Source organism: Trachurus japonicus, chromosome 18 (genome assembly GCF_045865225.1).
Source record: "Trachurus japonicus isolate A0001 chromosome 18, Traja_1.0".
In the NCBI taxonomy this organism is placed as follows: domain Eukaryota; kingdom Metazoa; phylum Chordata; class Actinopteri; order Carangiformes; family Carangidae; genus Trachurus; species Trachurus japonicus.
The window spans coordinates 14,031,364-14,052,564 of record NC_140924.1 but is presented as its reverse complement, the minus strand read 5'-3'; the positions used below and the strand labels follow the sequence as shown (position 1 = coordinate 14,052,564).

At 42.2% G+C, this 21,201-nt stretch overlaps 1 protein-coding gene across 2 annotated transcripts in view; it reads left to right on the top strand.

Annotated features, from left to right (window-relative positions):
- mllt3 (MLLT3 super elongation complex subunit) overlaps positions 1-21,201 on the top strand; it is a 51,495-nt gene that overhangs the window by 16,048 nt on the left and 14,246 nt on the right. For both annotated transcript variants that reach the window (XM_085759524.1, XM_085759523.1), the window contains exons 3-7: positions 5,162-5,244; positions 7,606-7,749; positions 9,349-9,387; positions 10,693-10,821; positions 14,996-15,580. In XM_085759524.1, the coding sequence (XP_085615650.1) occupies positions 5,162-5,244; positions 7,606-7,749; positions 9,349-9,387; positions 10,693-10,821; positions 14,996-15,580 (980 nt within the window). The remainder of the gene's footprint in view (positions 1-5,161; positions 5,245-7,605; positions 7,750-9,348; positions 9,388-10,692; positions 10,822-14,995; positions 15,581-21,201) is intronic.

Below are 21,201 nucleotides of genomic sequence, written 5' to 3'. Positions count from 1 at the left end.
GATAGTTAAATAACTTGTTCCAGGGAGAATGGAGGCTCTCTGCCTTCCTCGTAGCGTTTCTTGGCTGAAAACCAACCTTGTAAGATTGTAAGGTGTCCCAGCTCTCGTCTCTGTGGCACCGTGACACAAACGTGGCCCGTAACCTCTTGTTTATGACAGATAAGACTACACAAATATACACATCGTAATATCGTATATGATAAATATGATAAATAGCAACATAGGCCTTGACAGGTTTGAATGGAGAGACACATTTACTGGTTCAGCTTTACAGAAGAAACTAGTGACATCAGGCTCGATCAATAAACGGTTTTGTCTCGTTTGAAAATATGTCGATACGCCACATACCTTTATACAGAGAGAGACAGAAAAGTCAAATATTAATAGGATGTGAATGCTCTTACCTGTTAGAGAGGGTTGAGCTTGGTGCATCATGGTAAGTCATGACAGTCTAGGCCTGTATCAGCATAACTAAGGGTTGGGGTTAGCTTACTGTCGTAGTTCCACCACATGTTGCACATGTTGTTATTGTTTACAGAGTTTGATGTCAGACTTCAGTCATGTGATAAGAAAATATAACATATTCTAATCACATCTGAATCAAAATATGCTGCAGAGCAATAGCATTAATTTATAGCTGTAATGAATGGAAGTCCAATTTTCAGATTTTAGCTTCACTGACTCAGTAAAATGAAGAATGAAAGTAAAAGTCTTTAACCTGAAAGTCAAACCAATGAGCCAAAAAAAGACTTCAGTCATGTAATAAAACATGCAGCAGAGCTATTAGCATTAATGTGTAGCCACTTTTCAGTTTTTGGCTTCATCAACTCAGTCAAGTTAAAAAATGAAAGTAAAGTATAGTTTTTCCATTGTTAATATAAACTTTAAGATATTGATCTTTTAATCAAAGAGGGATCAAGTGTGAGCTACTTTTCTAAAAACACTTGTTCATGGCTGATTGCTTTAAATCTGGTCATTAAGTTTTCTGATAAGTTCGATATTAACGACCGTCGCCGCCCAAACATCCGGCCGTCTTCTCTGGACGACCGGTGTGAAGATGAATGAGGACGGATTAACAGTAAACGAGCGAGCGGAAGCAGCTCATATCCGAGCCACAAAGCCTTTTCCCAAAAGAATTTCTTCTTATTTTTTTCTCGTCTTGCCTTTTGTTTTACGCCGCCACCGGCCGTCTGGGCCCCGCGGCCTCATTACAACCCAGTCTGTGTAGAAAAGGGCAAATACGTAGTGACTGGCATTGTTCTGTGATTGGCATCTCAGTTTAAACGGCGGCCGCGCTGCACGGCCTCGTCCCTCCTTTGTAAAAAGCTTCTGTGACCACTGGTGAAATTTTTTTTTTGGGCCGTTACAGGTCAGTGGCCGCTTTGTTGCCTCTCAGACGCTCCTTCAGATAATGGTAACCTTTTCAACCTGAACTGCTGAACCCCGGCCAAGATGCTCCCCTGACTTCTCCTTCACATTGACTCACTTCATCTCGTCGTCGTGTCCTCAGGAAACTCCTGGGGGGGTTTCCCCCCTCTCTCTCTCTCTTTCTCTCTATCGTCTCGACCGGTGCTCAGTCACTCCGGGTTTAGACTGAGTTTACTGTTGGTGAGAAGGAAGCTCAGTCACAAGCTGCAACGTATACAGAGCAAACCATCAAAAAATGATCTGGAATTAATTTATAGGCTGTTAATTATGTTATGTCACAAAATAGCCAAGAAATAACTGTCAATTTCGTAGTAATGTCATGTTTTTCATAAAGGAAAAAGATTATCATGCTTTTTATGCTTTGAATTTTTTGGGAAAGGCCAGAATTTTTCTCCACCAAGTCCTTGCAATTGACCAATATTTCTGGGCTGTTTCTACACAATCAATCATTATATATTTAGCTATATTTCTTGACATTACAATGAAATTGATGGTTATTTCTAGTCTATTTCTAGTCTATTTGTAGATATTATGATGCAATTAGTTGTTATTTCTTGACATCATCATGTAATTAGCTGCCTGTAAATTGAAGGGTTACCTAAAACGTTTGTCCGACATTGTTTTGTTTTGTCCGAACAATAGTTCAGAGTTTATTGACATGAAATAAAGAGATATAAAAGAAAGAGAGAGAAGCAAATCCTCATATTTGAGTTTATTGGTTTGAAAAATGACTAAACCATGTAATTGATAATATATTTAGATCATCATTAATTGACTCGGCTTCATCTCAGCTCTTATGATAATAATGATCAGTCAAGGTTGGTCACCTCTGCTGTGAGTGTATATACTTTTAACTTGTCAAAAGGGATGTTAAAATGAAAGGTATATTTTTATCAATCACCAATATTTCATTGGTATTTCACCACTTTATCAATTGCGCCACCAGTTATCTTCAGTTAAGAGTATTTTCTAAAATTATCAGGACACAATCGGACCTTTCACAGAGGACAATGCGACTGACATTTGGTGAAATATAAGTGACCATCATATGTGTTAAAGACCAACAGTTTGATCCGTGATTTATTTTGTATTTTGATTCTAGTTTTATAAAGCACTAGTCGTGACATTATGATGTTATAATAATGCAGTAATACAGTTGACAAAACAATAACATACCAAATATGATGGAGCACCTTCACATTAGTGAATAAAGCTTTTATTTGTCTCACATTTCAGGTGTTGATGACAGTTTAATGAGCTTGTGGGAACTTGAACTTGTGAAGTTTTTTATCAGCGAATTGACCTGTAAAATACGAGAAATTCAAGTTTTACACAAAGAGAGAGAAGGTTTTGGCTGTGAAGCTGGAAAGAGACGAGTCTGTGAACGTCAGCGAAGCAGAAAACTGAAAGCGTCCAAAACTCACTCGAGTCTAGTTTTTAATTCTTCTTATGACTCAGGCAGGAGTCACTGAAAATATCTGGCCATGACATCACGTCTGCACGCTCCGATCCGCGCCAATAAGAAAAATATACCAACGTGTGTCCAGACTATGTGTGAATTTTTCTTTCCATCTCAGCTCGGCTCATCTCCGTCTCCGCCTCGGCGTGTTAAGAGGAGCGACCGGCGTCTTCAGCCGGCTTGTAATTGAACCTGACCCGCTTGCACAATTAACTCTAACCCATAATATTTGCTCAGCGGTACTCGGGTTGTGGATGGCTTGGCTCCAGCGGTGAGGTCGACCTCAGCGTCGTCGGCCTGAACCATCAATCACCGCTGCTTCCTGGAGCGGGCGGGGCCACGGGATGAAACCGGAGAGCAGAGTGAAGACGCCTTGATGGAGCGAGGCAACTTTTAAAGAGCTCATAGCTACATTTTCTCTTTGTGCTTTTGGTGTAAAAACCAAAAAAATAATTGTTTTATGATAAAGAATAATGACAATGTTAAAAAAAAAAACAAAAAAAAAAACAGGGCAGCCGTTTACTAAAAATGATTAATTAACTGTCAAAGTAGGAGACAGTTAATTAAACTAAACCTCTTAGCTCGAAACAGTTGTGTTTTTTGTAATTATGATAATTGGATAATAGTGAATAATAATCTATAATGGGCAACAACAACAAAGCCACTTAAAATGGCCTTTTCCTGGAGCTTAGGTCAAGTTCCTCTCTAGACATGTTTTTAAACTCTGTAGAAAAAAAACTTAGTTTAACTTTATTTATTTTTTAAACAAACTTTATTATTATATTAAAGACATCATACAATCATGAAACAACAGTGAAATACAGTGAGTGCATAATAAATAGACGCAAAAAGCAGCTAGTTTAACATAGTTATCCCACATTAAAACCTTAAGCCCCGCCCACAACCACCTGCTGGATACAGGTTGACTGGTGAAAGAGCATCAGAGAGACTCGGCTTCAGGTCGTTTGTGAGCTTGTAGCTGGCTGTAGCTGCTGCATTGGAACTTGAGTGAGTTTCTCTTTGGGAATGACGTGAACCAGGCTTCAATACAGTGGGTTTATCTGATACATTATCATTGTTCTGGCCGGATCGTCTCTGCAGCATCACCACTCTCATGCTGCTAACAATGAAGCTAAAATGCTGGGAAAAATTCACTAGCAGCACAGTGGCCCTAGCTTGAAATTTTAGGAGTGCAATTTAGGGGCGTACACTTTAAATCAACTTGCAAAGCCAATATTCAAATTTCCTTTCGTTCATGATCCTCATACCTGTAATGACAGATAGTAGATTATTTGAGTACTTTTCACATTTCAGTGGTGGAAAAAAAAGAAGGTAAATTTACTACATGCGCAAGTAGATGAAATATCTGTGCACTCTCTCAAATTTTAGGGGCAAAATGCCTCCATTTAGGGGCCCTGAGACTTAGTTCATACATGATGTTCATTTACATTGTCATATAGAGGCTGTTTGATGCATCAGTGTTTGCACATCGTCAGTCTGTGTCAGTCGTCTGTCTGTGGTTCAGCACCAGTGAGAAAACACCACACTGAGTTTTTAAAATCACTCCTTATCCTCTTTGACAAAGAAGTGTTTTTGTTTTTTTTTGTGAATCCAAGCTTTCTTTCTTTTTAAATGTTTTTCCTCTGACTGGAAGAAACTTGACAGAAACACATGAATAATTTTCACTTAAATCATCATAATTATCGTCCATTCATGCAGCCCATCATGAGAATAATGCACCACAGACACATTCATTGTAATTACTGATGACTGCAGTGTTTTATTTTTAACTAGAGTAACACGGAGGTTTCATCTGTTGCTGCTGTAAACACACCCCCATCGGGTCTCTAGTACTCGACCTCCGTGGACTTAATTGGTGCTTTTTTTGTGTGTGAGACGCGGCCACGGGGGACGGGGCTGCTGACAGAAACACTCCTCCAGGGAGGAACACCTGAGCGCGGAGCTTGTTTGTCTCTGAAAAGCCCACGAGGGCGACGGGAGGAAGCGTTCATCATGCTCGTCGTCATCAGCTGGGAGGAGGAGGAGGTGGAGGAGGATTTATGAGCGTTAAAGACCCGACTGCTTCTCATTTAAACCACGTTTCTGTGTTTATGATAATAAGTTGTAATGCTGAGGTGATGTTTGTGTTTGAAATGCAGCGGTTTCAGTTTTCAATTTTTTGCATTTTATGGCACAAAATGAAGTCTTTGTTTGGTTTTGTCGCCTGGTGTTAAAGGTCAACGACCTCTCTCTCTTCTCTCTGTTTCCTTTCAGTGTGCAAGGATCCACCGTACAAAGTGGAGGAGTCTGGATACGCAGGCTTCATCTTGCCCATTGAAGTTTACTTCAAAAACAAGGTACATGCTCCACTTTCCTCTCAGACACATTAAACCAGACCCCCCCTTACCCCTCCCTCTCTCTTCTCCTGCTCTCATTTAAATCTCTGCCTGCTTCTACTTCTTCTTTTTCTTCTTCTGCCAGGTTTGTTTTTGGTTGTCTGAAGGTTTTATGCTAACAAGGCTTCTCAGTGAGAAGGCTTTAGCTTTTTGGGTTATAGACTCAGACGTGTGCACGCCTCTACCCCAGATTATGGTTTTAAAACTTTACTCATCAAAACCATCACAACTTTTCTCTATATTTCTGTAGTTGTTCATTTTTAGACTGAAGGCAATGTTAAAATGTTAAATCTTTGATGTAGAGTACTGTCATTCATTGTAACTGCTCTATTTAGCAATTTACATTTACAGTTTCATGTTTGTTGGTTTGTTTTTCAAAATAAAATCACTTATTTCACGCCTTTCAACTAATTTTTGTCGGATTTGCTGCATGTGAGGAGAAGTACGGAGGCCCTGAGGGGTCAAAGCACTCTGACACATGCAGACAGACAAAATGCAAACAAACACATGCAGAAACCGTCTTCATCAGTTTGACAGAACGTGCTGGAGTGGGACACACTCACTGTCTCTCTGGGCCACCGTAGTTTATTAAATAAGCAGTAAATTGTTCTATATTATAGTCGTATTACTGTGTTTTATATTTCACCAGTTCAAAGTTGTATTATTTACAAACCAAAGGTCAATATATGGGAGGCAAAGTGGTGAAATGAGAGCTTTGCACAATAAAAAATGAAATAAATAGATAAATAAATTGCGTGTGGATGCATGTGAGGTGTTTAATGTAGTCTGTAAATTGTCGTATCTGCCCCTCTGTGGGAAACACAGCTGGATTTGTACTGGATGTTTCAGACTGCAGATTGTTCCTGTTGTTCTTGCTCAGTGAGGTAGAATAAAAACTAACTGTATTTCTCATGGTTGTCATTGTGTGAACAGTTCCTGTTTGAAAACAGTGTTTGTTCAAAAGGTGTGAGTGTGACCTACTGAGGATGAGCAATAAGACAACACGAGATTTGTCAACTAATTTTTTACTATACCAAAAATTAAAGCACTTAAAATTCGCCATAATTTTGATGATAAAAAAAAAAGAATTGACTCAGTGAATTTTACATATTGCAGCTGTTTATCAGTGTTTAAAATGTAGTTTACATGTCTCATGGCTACGTAACCTGTCGGGAGTCGTCCTCTTTGAGGAGCGTGGTGCGTTCAGGTGCCTCCGTCCGTCAGGAGTTGATCACCTGGCTCCGAGGAATCTGAAATCCGACGACACGTTTGTCTTTGGAGCAGCAGGAGGCGACTGATCAGAGTGTTAAGGTTCGACTACCTGCGAGCTCAGGCCGGTCAGCAGCTGTCTGCAGATGTCAGGCTGAACGTCTCCTCCTCACAGCAGGAGACGCAGCTGGTGCCGACAGTCCACCGTCGAGTTTATTCTGAAATGTAAAACTTTTACTGGAGCTTCGACAGTTCCCTTCAACAAGAGTTGATTTTTAGAGACGATAGTTTGATAGACAATTGATCCGCCGATACAAAGTCGTCCTGATCGTACTTATAGTTTAAACCTCTATTTAGTTCACTTGAAACAGACTTTTTCCTTGGTGCGAATACAAACCAGAGAACCGAGTCCCAGCTGAAGAGGTGGCCTCTGTTCACTTGTTTGTTCCGCACCAGAGTCCTGAACAAACCCTGGTACGATTCGTTTGTGGTGGGAATGCGATCCGAACCTTTTCCAAACTAAATACAAATTCCTAACAGCTTTTTTGGACTCAACGGAAGCCTGTTGAATCAGAAAATACGTTTGAGCTATCAGAAAATGCCCAAATCATCACTCGTTAGCAATGTGCCGGCCAAAAATGTGCTAGAGTTTTGGTCAGAGGTTTTATCAAATGCTGGAGAGGACGCACATCTTGCACATCTTTGTCCTTGCCGATGTACGATCAGGAGGTTGTGCAAGTGAAATACCAAATTAAAAGGCAGCAAGAAACGCGTGCATGACCAATGTCCTGCCAATAATTTTTATCCAATGATTGAGCGACTGTGAGAGACACATGCTTTTATTTACAAAGTTGGTCGACTTGTAAAAGAGGAAAAAAAAAAAAGAAAAGCAATGTGAAATTGACAAAAATTGACTCAGACTTTCCTGGTGTGAATACGCCCTTAATCTAAAAAGATCCTCACTGCAGCTTAAAAACCAAAACTCTTCACTCTGAATCTGACCGTTCCTTCTCTCTCTCTCTCTCTCTCTCTCTCTCTCTCTCTCTCTCTCTCTCTCTCTCTCTCTCTCTCTCTCTCTTTTATTTTTTTCTGGGATCGCCCACTTCTCCTCAGGAAGAACCGAAGAAAGTTCGCTTCGACTACGACCTGTTCCTCCACCTGGACGGCCACCCACCTGTCAATCATCTCCGCTGCGAGAAGCTGACCTTCAACAACCCCACGGAGGAGTTTCGCAGGAAGCTACTGAAAGCCGGAGGGGTAGGAGACTCTAGGAGTGCAACGGGGGGAGGAGGAGGAGGGGGAGGGGGAGGAAGGTGGACGGGGGAGGAGGACTGAGGCTTTTGACATCTCCTAATGCAACACAGACATTTACTACTGTGGGAAAAACTAAAAACTTTAAGCGCCAGTATCATACCCCTTTAACTTTTCCACATTTTCCACAAGCTTAAATGTATTTTATTGGGATTTTATGTGATAGACCAACACCGTCTATCATTTTCCTTCCACTTTACAATTATGTGCTACTTTGTGTTGGCCCATCACCTAAAATACCAATAAAAAAACATTTAAAGGGATAGTTAAACATTTTGGCAAATTGGCCCATTGCCATAATCCCTATAGTCATAGCAGTAGGTTTGTTACCTTTAATTGTCGGTGCAAGCTGTTTGTAGAACGGCGGAGCAGAGCCACGAGCTGCTCAGAGCTACGCTACGGAGGCTCATGGGATTTCTTGGTTTCATCATCAAACTCATCAAATACACAATCCAACAACTCCAAAACGCTCTGGTGAACAAGTTGTGACCTGCACATTCACCACGCTATGAGATAATAACACAACGTTACCAGACAGAGTTGTTGTAGAGGTAAATTCATGCAAAACCGCTGATGCGCGTCGCCTTCAGGGACAGTTTTTCAGCAGCAGTCTCTGCATTTCCCTCTAAAACAACTCTGTCTGGTAACGTTGTGTTATTATCTCATAGCGTGGTGAATGTGCAGGTCACAACTTGTCCACCAGAGTGTTTTGGAGTTGTTGGATTGTGTATTTGATGAGTTTGATGAGGGGAAACAAAGAAATCCCATTAACCTCCGTAGCGTAGCTCTGAGCAGCTCACAGCTCTGCTCTGCCGTTCTAAAAATAGCTTGCACCGACAATTAAAGGTAACGAACCTACTGCTATGACTATAGGGATTATGGCAATGGGCCAGTTTGCCAAAATGTTGAACTATCCCTTTAAATGTGTGGTTGTAACGTGACAAAATGTGGAAAAGTTCACGGCACTATCGATCCAGAATTGACAGTGGCGTTGGTATCAATAAAATCTCATCAATCCCCGTCCTACTGCAGGAGATTCTCACAGTTGGTTTGGTGTTTACGTAACAAAAACATTGTAACTCGGTGAGAAGAAGATGCGTCTCTGTTACAGTAGAGGGGATGTAACCGAAGCGCGGCTCTTTAAAAAAAACTCGTAAAAGTCCACTTACAGTTACAGGACAGGATGATAAACTTTGATCACACACACCCTCCCTCGGTCCGTGTCCTCAGTGTCGGGTTCAGTCAGTTGGTCGGTGGCCAGAGAGCCTCCGTCTGTCTGTAAGTCTGTGGCTTTTATGACTGCGGCTAAGTGCTCTCTATTTACTTTGCCCTGCACCCTCCTCCGTCAGCCGTCAGAGGGGCTCGAGTGCTGATACACACCATATCTCACACACACTCACACACACACACACACACTGACTCTCTGCATTGTCTGCTGTTGTCTCTCTGGTAGATCACACTGGATAGGTTACTGTTTTTGTTTTATATCGTGTATCACCTTGCAGATGATTAAATATCTTTGTCTTGGGTTGTTTCCTTTTGCAGCAGCGGGATCCTCACAAACGAAGTTCAGAAGACTCAAAAGTAAGATTTCTCACATGTTGATTCAGTGGTTTTTCTTTTTTAAATCTTTATCTTTACTGTCGTGTCTCATCTCTTTGCTTATTCTGGCCCAGTAATTACTGCAGCTGAGTGTTGATGTTAATTTCTTCTCACACTGGAGATGACACGACTTCACCGCCTCATTAACATCCCTTAGTTCGTACTGGAGCACTTCTTTAAAACAGGGCTAATTATGACACAATTTACCACACATGTCCAAATGTTAAAGGTCAACTCCATCATAACGCACTGCAAAAAAAAAAATGCTATAGCTCAGGAGTAGGAGGTTGTGACAAGATTTGTTGACGAGGTAATGAGTTGATCCAATTAATTAACTTTAACTGCTTATATGTTTTAAAAAGAAATTGGAAAATATGTTTTTTTAATTACACTCCAAGTCAGTATGTGATTAGCCTAGGAAAAAGCTTTTTTGGGGAAAAACTAAAAGACGCAAGCTAATTAATTAATCTGCCAAACAATGAGTCTAAAATGACATTTTGTGGTTGTGATTCAAACAGCACGTGTGGGGCTTGGTGTCATTTAATCAATCAATAAAGAAATATATAAGAAAGTCAAGTCCAGGAAGTCCAGTCTAAATGCTAAGCTAGGCTAACACTGTGATAGACATTAATTGACATGAGACCATGATTGTTTAATATGCAGACGATGTATGTATTTATGCTGTAGATGTAAAAAACAAAAAAACAAAACATTAGGTAACCCTTTAATTTACAGGCCATTCATTACAGGATAATGTCAGGAAATGGCCAAAAAATAACAAATAATTGCGTCTAGAAATAGCCTAGAAGTAACGGCCTATTTTATAGTAATGTCAAGAAATAGCACGATTGATTGCACAGAAATAGCCCAGAAATATCGGTCAATTTCAAGGACTTGGTGGAGAAAAATTCTGGTCTTTCCCAAAGAATTCAAAGCATGAAAAGCATGTTTAATCTTTTGCCTTTATGAAAAACATGATATTAATATGAAATTGACTGTTATTTCTTGACTTTATCACGTAATTAACGGCCTGTAAATTGAAGGGTTACCAAAAATGAGTTCAGTGTCAGTTTATAACATGAGCTGGTTTTCATTACCACCTCTAAATATGTCAGTAGCTAACTAGGAATGCTAGTTTTTTTTAAATCAGATTATTATCCATAGTAAATAGCTACACAGAGGTTTGATACCTGCTACTTCCCACATATTCTGTCAGTTCTTCTTGATCAGTGAGAAGTTTTGGGTTTTCCTCCGGTCACGTCTTGTTTCCCGTTGCTCCTCTGGCAGGTGATGGTGATGCAGGAAGGCTCCACCTCCCTGTTCGGCCAGCACCTGAAGCTGCCCACGCTGCCCAACAGCTCGCTCACGCCCGCATTCTCCGACCCCAAGAAGAGCAAGAGCTTCCTCGGGTCAAAGGTCAGAGTCGCCTCCAGCTCCGTCATGGAGATAAACAACCTCCTTCCTGTTCTTCCTCTTCTTCCTCTTCCTCTTAAGACAGAGTTGGATGCCTTCCTCTTCCTCCCCCTCCTCCTCTTCTTCCTCCTCCTCCTCCTCTTCCTCTTCTTCCTCTTCCCCCTGCTCTTCCTCCTCTTCCTCTTCTTCTTCCTCATCTTCTTCTTCCTTCTTCCTCTTCTTCTTCTTCCTTCCTCTTCCTCCCCCTCCTCCTCTTCCTCTTCTTCTTCCTCCTTCCTCCTCTTCTTCCTCTTTCTCCTCCTCTTCTTCCTCCTCTTCCTTTTCTTCTTCCTCCTTCCTCTTCTTCTTCCTTCTTCCTCTTCTTCCTTCCTCCTCCTCTTCTTCCTTCTTCCTCTTCTTCTTCCTCCTCCTCTTCTTCTTCTTCCTTCTCCTCCTCTTCTTCCTCTTCTTCTTCCTCTTCCTCTTCATTTTCCTCATCCTCTTCTTCTTCTTCCTTCCTCTTCCTCTTCCTCCTCCTCTTCTTCCTTCCTCTTCCTCCCCCTCCTCCTCTTCCTCTTTCTCCTCCTCTTCCTCCTCTTCTTCCTTCTTCCTCTTCCTCTTCTTCTTCCTCCTTTCTCTTCTTCTTCCTCCTCTTCTTCCTCCTCTTCTTCTTCTTCCTTCATCCTCCTCTTTCTCTTCTTCCCCCCCTCCTTCTTCTTCCTCCTTCCTCCTCTTCCTCCTTTTCCTCTTCTTCTTCCTCCTTCCTCTTCTTCTTCCTCTTCCTCCTCCTCTTCCTCTTCTTCCTCTTCTTCTTCCTTCCTCTTCCTCCCCCTCCCCCTCTTCTTCTTCTTCTTCCTTCCTCTTCTTCCTTCTTCCTCTTCTTCCTCCTCCTTCCTCTTCTTCTTCCTCCTCTTCTTCCTCGTCCTCCTCCCCCTCTTCTTCCTCCTCCTCCTCCTCCTCCTCCTCCTCTCCTTCCTCCCCCTCCTCCTCTCCTTCCTCCTCCTCCTCTTCTTCCTCCTCCTCCTCCTCCTCCTCCGCTCTCCGGCCCCACCCCGCCCCACTCTGATCCTCCAGAGTCTCCGGGCCCTAATCCCCCTCCACATATTTGGCAGGTTCAAAGACGTCCAGCATATTTAAACTCTGGGATTTCAAAGGCATCCAACTTCTGTCTTAAGCAAACTAAACTATATCTTGGCTGCTGCTCGGTCGTAAGCGGTTACTCCACTGACTCGGCCGATGTGCTGCGAATCTCTGACGACCTGTAGGTGAGAGGACGGACTTCATCTCTTAATGTGTTTTTCCTAAAGTCCCAAATTTGGACGATACATTTTCCCTCACTCAGAAAACACCAAAGAGGGGAAAGGATGATGATGATGGTGATGGTGGTGATGATGAGGCCAAGAGGATTAGTTAAGTGTCGATTGAAGACGTTGTTATTATCTCGAGCGCTAAATCATACGTGTCAATAACGCGGCGTGTTGTTTCCATCCAGTGTTATTTTTAGTCCCTTTAAATGGTGTCGTTTAAGAGCCGGGTCAGGAGAGGCCCGTTTCACATGGAAACGGTTTCCAGTCTAAACACAGTGTGTGTGATGAATTACCGCTGGAGCAGGAGGTCACATACATTCTGTGTCATACACCCCTCCCTCCCTTTCTCTCTCTCTCTCTCTCTCTCTTTCTTTCCTTTCCTCTCTCTCTTTCCATCACATGTTAGAAATTATCGCTCTGGAAACATTTGATTTTTATGACTTTATATATCTTTTATGTGTCTCTATAAATCAGAGCTATTTGACAAACAGTTTGTTCAATACTGCAGGTTTATCCATTTATCAAAGTCACATTATTACACAGCTACACCTGGAAAAACAAGTTTACAATACATCACGTTACAGTAGCATGTAATATAGATATATATGAAATGCATAAAATGAAATAAGACTGAGAAAAGCTATAAAAAGCTGTATTATACACATTAAAACACCTCATACTGAACTTTGCTGTTTATAGTAATAATAATGTTCTCTGTCATTATATTAATATGACTGCTATGATAATATAGTAATGTAGGTAAACTGATATTTGATACTGTTTTGCTGTGCAATATATGTAATATACATAATATTGACGTAAGAATTGGTTGATTAAGAGACATAGATATAGATAATTACATAATAGATGTTAGTAAGATAATGTAGAAAGCTGATTGTGCTTTTAGTTCTATTGCTACAACCGTATTATAATTATTAAAGTTGGCAAAATACCTTAATTTAAATTAATTAAGAAAAACAACACATCACAAAAACAGATTAATCTTAATCTATGATGTCATTCGACACTGCAGACGCTACAGGATGTGGGTAATTCTGTCATCCACCGGGGGTCCGGTCTGTAAGCGCTTTAGCTCTCGCTCTCGGCCCCTTGGTGACAATGAAACAACTTATTGATCCCCACCCCCCCCCATCCCTCTGCAAAGGGAACAGATCATTGAGATCCTCCTGCGCCACAATAGCCCCCAAACATCTGACGTGACGTGTTCAGACGAGGAGTCAGCAGGTGATCCTAAGGCCTGGGAAATAAGGCTCGCACAGTTTACATGGTCGACATACTGCAAAGAAAGGAAACACCACATGAATGCAGTAGGCTTGTCAAGCTTAAAGCGTAAAATAGAGGGTGTGTATTTACATATGCGATTAATTTAAATCGATTCCAAGGCACATAATTGGTGGATTTTTACTAGGGCTGCCCCCAAATAGTCGACCAAGCACTGGTCGACCAAAAAATCATTAGCCGACCAAGATTTCATTGGTCGATTGGTCGCAGGAGAAAAAAAAAAACATTTGGAGCTGTGTCTTGTCAAAATTAAGTCAAAATCAATATGACTGAACTGTATATAAAAGGCTATAGGGCTTTTAATTTGAAGGGCCAGTCGTGACACTCACTCGCTGTCATTTTTTGTTGTTGTTGTGGTTACACAGCACGGCAGGTCCCTACTTTTTTTTTTTCTTTTTTCGATTAGTCGACAAGAAAATCTTTGGTCGGGGGCAGCCCTAATTTTTACAGTCCTAACAGTTACAGTTGAAGGCCCCTGCAGAGATTTACATCGGCCTGCGTCACCTGCTAACCTGCCAGTGTCACGGCGCTGAAAGATTTGTTGAAAAGTGCCATTTTAGTTCGTCTCCTCAATGTTGACGGCTGCAGAGAACTCTGCGTGTCCACCCCGCAGCACCGAGACAGTTTTATGTGGGGCTGCCCAGGGAGGGAAATGGCTTTACTGCGGTGGAGGAGCACGCTGGAGGTTAGAACGAGCCGGCAGCTTTATATCCCGGGGTCCCGGGGTCACCGGCAGATAGACAAAATGAAAGGTTTTAGTGGTGGTTGGGCAGAGTTGTAACACACCCACCGTCGTCTAGACTGCTTTAATGGGTTTACTGCATTGATGAAATATTGACAAGGGGGCTTGAGGTGAGACCCGGGGACAAATGGCCCCTGTTGTTTGAACGAATGCATTTCCTCCTCCTCTCCACGTTGCCCTTCGCTCCACTTTTTTTTAAGGTTGCACATGTGTGGCTGTTGAAAAGGCCCCCTTCACCCCACTGAACGGCGTTGCTCAAAAGAAGCCCAGAGTTTGCTGTTTAAGCCCATAGATGAGGGCTAAGAAGACCCTTTTGAACTCCCTTTTAAGAATGGACCCTCTTTTCACAGATGGTAATGCCAAACTGCAGGGTGGCATGCATGTTTTCTCTTGTGTAAAAGGCAGAGGATTAATCTTCCTTTGACCTAGCTGCCACTTTTTTTTGCTCACTTTGTCGTTTGGGACAATTCTTTTAAAAAGTTGCACATGTAGCCCAATCACAGGAGGCATTTACTGTAGGATTTGAACGCTGCTTGAGATGTCTTATTTCCAGTGGCACTTCACTTTTATATACTATATTGGTATTTGTCAAAAGAATTAAAGGCTTGCAGCGCCCTCAGACAACTGCGGTTCTCAGTGGCTAATTATGTCCTTACTCCATTATGTTTGCCCATTGACCTAAAGTTCCTTGTGCAGTAACCCTGCTGAGCTGAGCTTAGACGTCTTAGGTGTTGGTTTGAGAGTTGAACCCAAGTTAGACCTTTTATTGTGTCAGGAACCAGGAAAGTTATTGTCGAGTTCCTACGTTGTGCAGGTTTTCATTCATTTGTTCGGTTTTAATCCGCAGGATGGCTCCAAAGGAAGTGGGACTACCCTCCTCACCACCGCCACGACCACCAGCACCAACAGCAGCAGCTTCTCTAAACTCCACAAACCTTCCAAGGACCATAAAGACAAGCCCCCAAAAGACTTGAAAGAGCCCAAAAGTGCCTTCAGAGACTCTGGCTGGGAACCCAGCAAAGCCCCCAAAGAACCTTCCAGGAAACCCAAAGAGAACCAGCCACTTAGAGATATCAACCCCAAAATGGGCTTCAAGGAACCCAAGTCTTTGTCCAAGGAGCATCGGACTGAAGGGATCACCCACGGGCCGGGGCTGAACAAGCGCCTGTCCGCGCCCGTCGACGGAGACGATCACGTGGCCAAAAAACGTAAAAAGGGATTTGCGGATTTGTCGGGGAAGCAGCTGTCGGGCCCGGACGCTCAGCATCCAGATAACAAACTGTTGAAGGATAGACCGCAAATGCGAACAAGTAAATTACGACCGGACGCCGGGGACGAGGCCGAGCGCAGGAAGGCGCCGAAGCTTCCGCCCTTCCAGGAACTGGTGGATCCCAATGACTCTGATATGGAGGACCAGTCCAACAAATCAGATGTAAGTAGAACATCTTTTCTTTTACTTCTTTGACCTTTGTTTATCATTAAAGCCAAGAGAATGAGATCCGTTGGTCTGTCTAAAGCCTATCGGACCCAATTCTTTGATTGACGATTGAAGAAAACCCATGTCTTTTTTTTTATTATTGACGAGGTTTAAGAAAGTCCGCCATGTTGGACTTGGTGATTGACACTTTCAGGCCACTTTTACTGTGGAAAAGGTTGAAGGGGGGATCAGTGGAGGGAAAGGTCTCTGGTTTTTTCCAGGACTTTGAGGGGTGGAGCGTTTGTTGGTGGTCAGTTCTTCCCCGGGTGTTGAAGGGCTGTAAAATCGAATGACCTGCAGGGAGAGAATCTTCTTTAATGGTGGTCTGGTGGACTCCAAGGGGGGTGGAGTGGGGGAGGTTGGGGAGGTGGTGGGGCAAGGAAATTGCAAGAAGGGGTGGGCACCAATAAACCTTGTGGGAGCTCGGTTGCAATGTGTCTGGGTGGCCAAACAGGAAGTGGGTGCAACCGATGATGATGGCTCCAGGAGCAAGATGCAGCTTTGTTGCTTTTATTATCGGCAAATAACAAGTGATTGTTGTTGTACATTTTATAAATATTTCTGTATCGGGAGGGAAAAATATTGATCAGAAGTTCTGACTCCAACAACTTCCTCCCACCTCCAGCTGAGGAGAAGAATTAAAAAAAAACAAAAAAACTTGGTGCTTTTTCATGAATAGCCTGACATTTAACTGGGTTGCCTGGTCCACGCACATTTGGTGGAGAACCTCCCCATAAAGAGGGGTTGCTTTAAAAGCCAAGTAGTAGACAAGAAAGATTTATGGTTTTACAACACCTGAGGAGAAAGGGGAGACGTGGCAGTGAATAGCACAGAGTTCCCCTTTAATCCTTTTAGCTGTTGAAAGAAGAAAAAGGCCGTGCGTTTGTCAAAGAAAGGTCTAAATCCCCATGCTCCCGGCACTTTTTTTTTTTTTTTTTTGCAACAGTGTTTTCATTTCTATTCTCTGTGCTTGTATAAAGTGTGAGTCTTTGTGTATCTTTCTGCAGGGGCAGCATGTTTAGGCAGGGGAGTTATTACTTAGCACTAGCAGAACTTGTGTTTTTGTCTGCGCTGTATGTAAATGCCTTTTTTTTTTTAAGTTTTCCCACACAGGGACCAGGGGGTCGGCTCGACTGTAAAAAAAAAAAAAAGAAAAGAAAGAAAGAGGGGGGATGTGGGGTGACAAATGCCAGGTGTTTGATTCTCCTCAGGCAGCGGAGCAACCCCGGTGGCCGAGAGCCGGACCGACACAAAGTGCCGCTCTCATTTCTCATGTGACCACTTGTTTGATCTCAGTGTTTTCCTCCGAGCGCCGGGGCCAGAAACAGCACAGAGGAGGAAATGTGGAGTAGGTGATGACATGAAGGGAAAGCAGGCTGCTGCTGCTGCTGCTGCTGCAGCGGCGCGTTTGCATAGAAAGCTTGTTTTCTTACCACACGGGAGTGAGAGCGGCCGTCACCTGTACACGTTTCACCACAGAGCCCTGGAGTTTAGATGGATAAATGGCTGAAAATTGGTTATAAAGCTGCAAAAACTTTAATTTATTTACACCTGTTTTCAGTCTGAGTCTCTACAACAGTAAGGGAAATAAATATACTGTAAAATGTTTCAAAACTTTGTCCAGTTGTTCCTGAAATAACTGTGACATTACAAGAACCAGTGTGGTTTTTTTTAAATAATAATTGGTATTTTTGCAGGCTAAGTGACTTTGTCATTCGTCATGAAAAGAAAAAAAAAACTGAATAGTAATGATTTCCTTTTCAATCATGTGCAAACTGCAAGTGGACTTCAGTGTGTGTGAGGTCATTGATCCTCTGTCGGTGCTTTTGTAGACATCATCGTTTTGCAGACATCAGTGCCGACTCAGTGTTTCCTGCACAGCTTTGCAACCCTCACTAGTCTCTGTAATAGTACTGCTCTCACATCAGCTCATTAGTGACTCTGCTTTATTTAAAGGGATAGTTCACCCAAAATTCAAATTTCACTCATTATCTACTCACCTCATGTCGACTAAGAGCTGGGAGAAGTTTCAGAGTCCTCCGTGCCTTCTGTGAGTTACGGGGGGGTCCATGTGATGGTTGTGAATGGATACCACTTTTCTTCGTTCAAAAAGACACACTAAAAAACATCCAAATACCTCCATACTGCTCGTCTGTAATGTCCCTCTTGTATTGAAGCCCCGACATGAGAAATTGTTCCGCCGGTCAGTGCAAATCACGGAAGAGCAGTGAACTGAGACACTGGGAGCTTCCGCTACAAACAAGCTTAAAATTTAGACTTATTTAATTTTTTTTTGGAACAATTTCTCATGTTGGGGCTTCAATACAAGAGGGACATGACAGACGAGCAGTATGGAGGTATTTGGATGTGTTTTGGTGTGTCTTTTTGGATGAAGAAAAGTGGTATCCATTCACAACCATTATATGGACAAATACTGCTGCGCGGACCCCCCTGTAACTCAGAGAAGGAATGGAGGACTCTGAAACTTCTCCCAGCCCTTAGTCGACATGAGGGTGAGTAGATAATGAGTGAAATTTGAATTTTGGGTGAACTATCCCGTTAAAAAAAACACCTCAAAGACTCTTGGAGAAAAAAAAGGCAGAAAAACATGAATCACTCCAACAACAACACTCGATTTATATCAAAAAACACTTTGCAGCTTAAAACCGTCAACAGTGCGTCGCCGGGGGGGTCAGAAGTTTAAAGTGCGTTTGTGTCGCGAGCTCCAACATTTCAGTGTAAATGGCTTTGTTTGAATCAAAGTGTCAAACTGAAAAGCTGCTTAATTCACATTAAAACAGTTTTGTTTGGACAGCCCCCGCTGAATCGGACAAGAGAAAAACCAAATAGCCTCTTGTCGGTCGGGCTCAGTCTTCGTTTCGCTGGCGTTTTCTTTTCGGGGTCCGTCCCAAACTGTGCCAGGACAGAGAGACGGAGAGAGAGAGAGGAGAGGAGGCCCAGATTGATGGCAGTAAACTGCAGCTAAAGACTATTTATTGTCTTTGAAGAGGCCTGCTTTGGTGGTTTTTGAGTGAAGCAAGACAAAAGCCCTAAAAAGGAGTGGTGCTAAGATTTATGCCACTCTGAAGAAGCTGTCCCATAAACCAACAGACCAGCTGTGTGTTGTTTGTTGGCAGGAGGTGACATCCATTGAAGTCCCTCTGCCTTTTGTCCGCACTGCTCTTCTTTTTCTCTCATGTTTCTTTTTCCTCGTCTTCTTTGCCGCTCGCTTCTCTCCCCCCAATTTGTTTTCTCAGGCAGCAGAAGCAGCACACACACACTCACTCACTCACTCACTTTGCAAATTTTTTAAGGTTTTTACATAACAAGAAGCGCATTTTGTGTCAGTCTTTTCTTTTTCTTTTTTTTTTCTTTCCCCAAACTGACACACTGATGCTAATCTGGTCCTCCAGCCTGAGGGTGAACGAGTTCAGGGCACGACGGCATGAAAACAGTCCACAGGAGGAAAAAAAAAAAGAAAACTTTTTTTTGTTTTGTTTAAAAATTGTAAATGAATGAGTGAAGGGGTTTAGAGTTACTGGAATATTTGAGTTATTGAGAACCGGGACATTGTTTGAATTATTGGACTGTGGGTTTATGTATCGGTATGTCTGGGTTGTTGTTGGATTGATCGTCTGAGGGGATCACAGGACGGTGTATTTATCCATTTTTATTTATGGAAACATGTTGCCGACGACGATGAAATCCAAGTGTTATTTACTTTCTACCATCACCGCCGCCGCCAGATAAATGTCTTTGTTCTCCAGGGAGAGAGAGAGTACAACACTGCTGCTGCTGCTGCTGATGTTACTGATGTTGAGTCTCACTCTGTGAACGCATCATTAACCATAACACTGTGTTAAGTTGTTTTCTTCACCCGACCAGAACTGACTGGTTTTGTACCGGCTCAATTATATTTGGTCGATTTGGTTTGTTGGAGCCTCGGGTTTGGTTTTAGAGATTAAAATTTACTTCACATTACTTCACTTTCATCCTAAAGGCTTATTATTAAAGGTGTTGGTACAGTATAAAGGTAGATGTTTGTATTAAAGCTCCATACAGTATAAAGGTAGATGTTTGTGTTAAAGCTCCTTCAAAATAAAGGTAGATGTTTGTATTAAAGCTCCATACAGCATAAAGGTAGATGTTTGTGTTAAAGCTCCATACAGCATAAAGGTAGATGTCCATGTGTAGTGTGATTATAAAGCAGCTCTAGGTTCTATATTAATACTGTGAAAGTATCAAAGCCTCAGTCCACAGAGAAATGCACACAGTCTGTATTCAGAAACTAAGCCTTAAAACCAGCCGTCAGGACTTCCTGTCACTTTGTGATGTCACAACAACAGCAGTCACCTGGACCCATCAAAATCCAAAACTTGCAGGATTTGGTGTCTCTTCTTTTAGTTGAAATCGGATCTGGATTGGATCTGATTTGGATTATTCTATTCATTGATTCAGTGTTGAGGGTTTTTTCAGATTAATGAACAAATCAAGAGGCCAGATAATAATCACATCTGACCGTTTAGATGTGTCCCCCTCTCTCGAGCACTTGACCGCATCTTCTTTGTAATTTATGAGGGGTCCACACATCTGTTTGAAGGATGAGGAGGAGTGACAAATTTGATTATCAAAGTGATGAGAACTGGTCAGTGAAGCTGCTGATGTTTAATAAAGGGTCAGATCCCCTTTTCTTTGGCTGACTGTTATGTTGGTGATGCATTGAGAATAAAAACGGAGTACATTTCATGTAAACACTTTAAAATTTGGATGGTGAGTCCAGGTGAGAACGGCTTGTTGTGACATAAAGTTACAGGAAGTCCTGACGGCTCGTTTTACAACTCTTTAATTATAAAGCAGATCTCAGTTCTGTATTAAAGGAGAATTCTGGTCATTTTCTAAGTAACACTCTACAGCTCTAGGTCCCCGAGTGCGACCGTAGGAAAAAAATCTGAGAAAAATATAAATGTGCAGCCCGGACCTAGCTCTCCTCCTGCTAGCTGCGCTACACTGCAGTTAGCGAAGTAATGGGGGCAGTTCTTCTAACTGCGACTTTGGCCTTTATATAATGCTCAAAATATCACTACAAATGCTTTGCAACATCCACCAGTTCCTTACCACACAACACTGAGTCTGTATAACTCTGTTAATATGAGAGAGCAGTGTTAACGTGTTTTTATCACGTACCTCTGTTTCCATATCAATTAAGACAAAAACGGAAGGAAATAATGGATTTAGGAGGAAAAAAAAGATTTTGGATGGGAAAAAAAGCAGTTATATTCATATTGATGCTTTAGTTCCCATCCAAAATCATTTTTTTCCTCCTACATCCATGTTCTCCTCGTGTTTTTTTCTTCATTGATATGGAAACAGGTCCGAGCTCGACAGTTGACTAGTAAGGTCTACCCAGGAAGTAGAGGTTTTCCTATGGTGGCACTCGGGGACCTAGAGCTGTAGAGCGTTACTTAGAAAATGACCGTGATTCTCCTTTAATACAGTGCAATCATCAAAAAGCACAGACGTTGTTAGATGTTTAGTATTAAAAGTTGATAGTAAAAAACACTGTCCTTTAAAGTGAA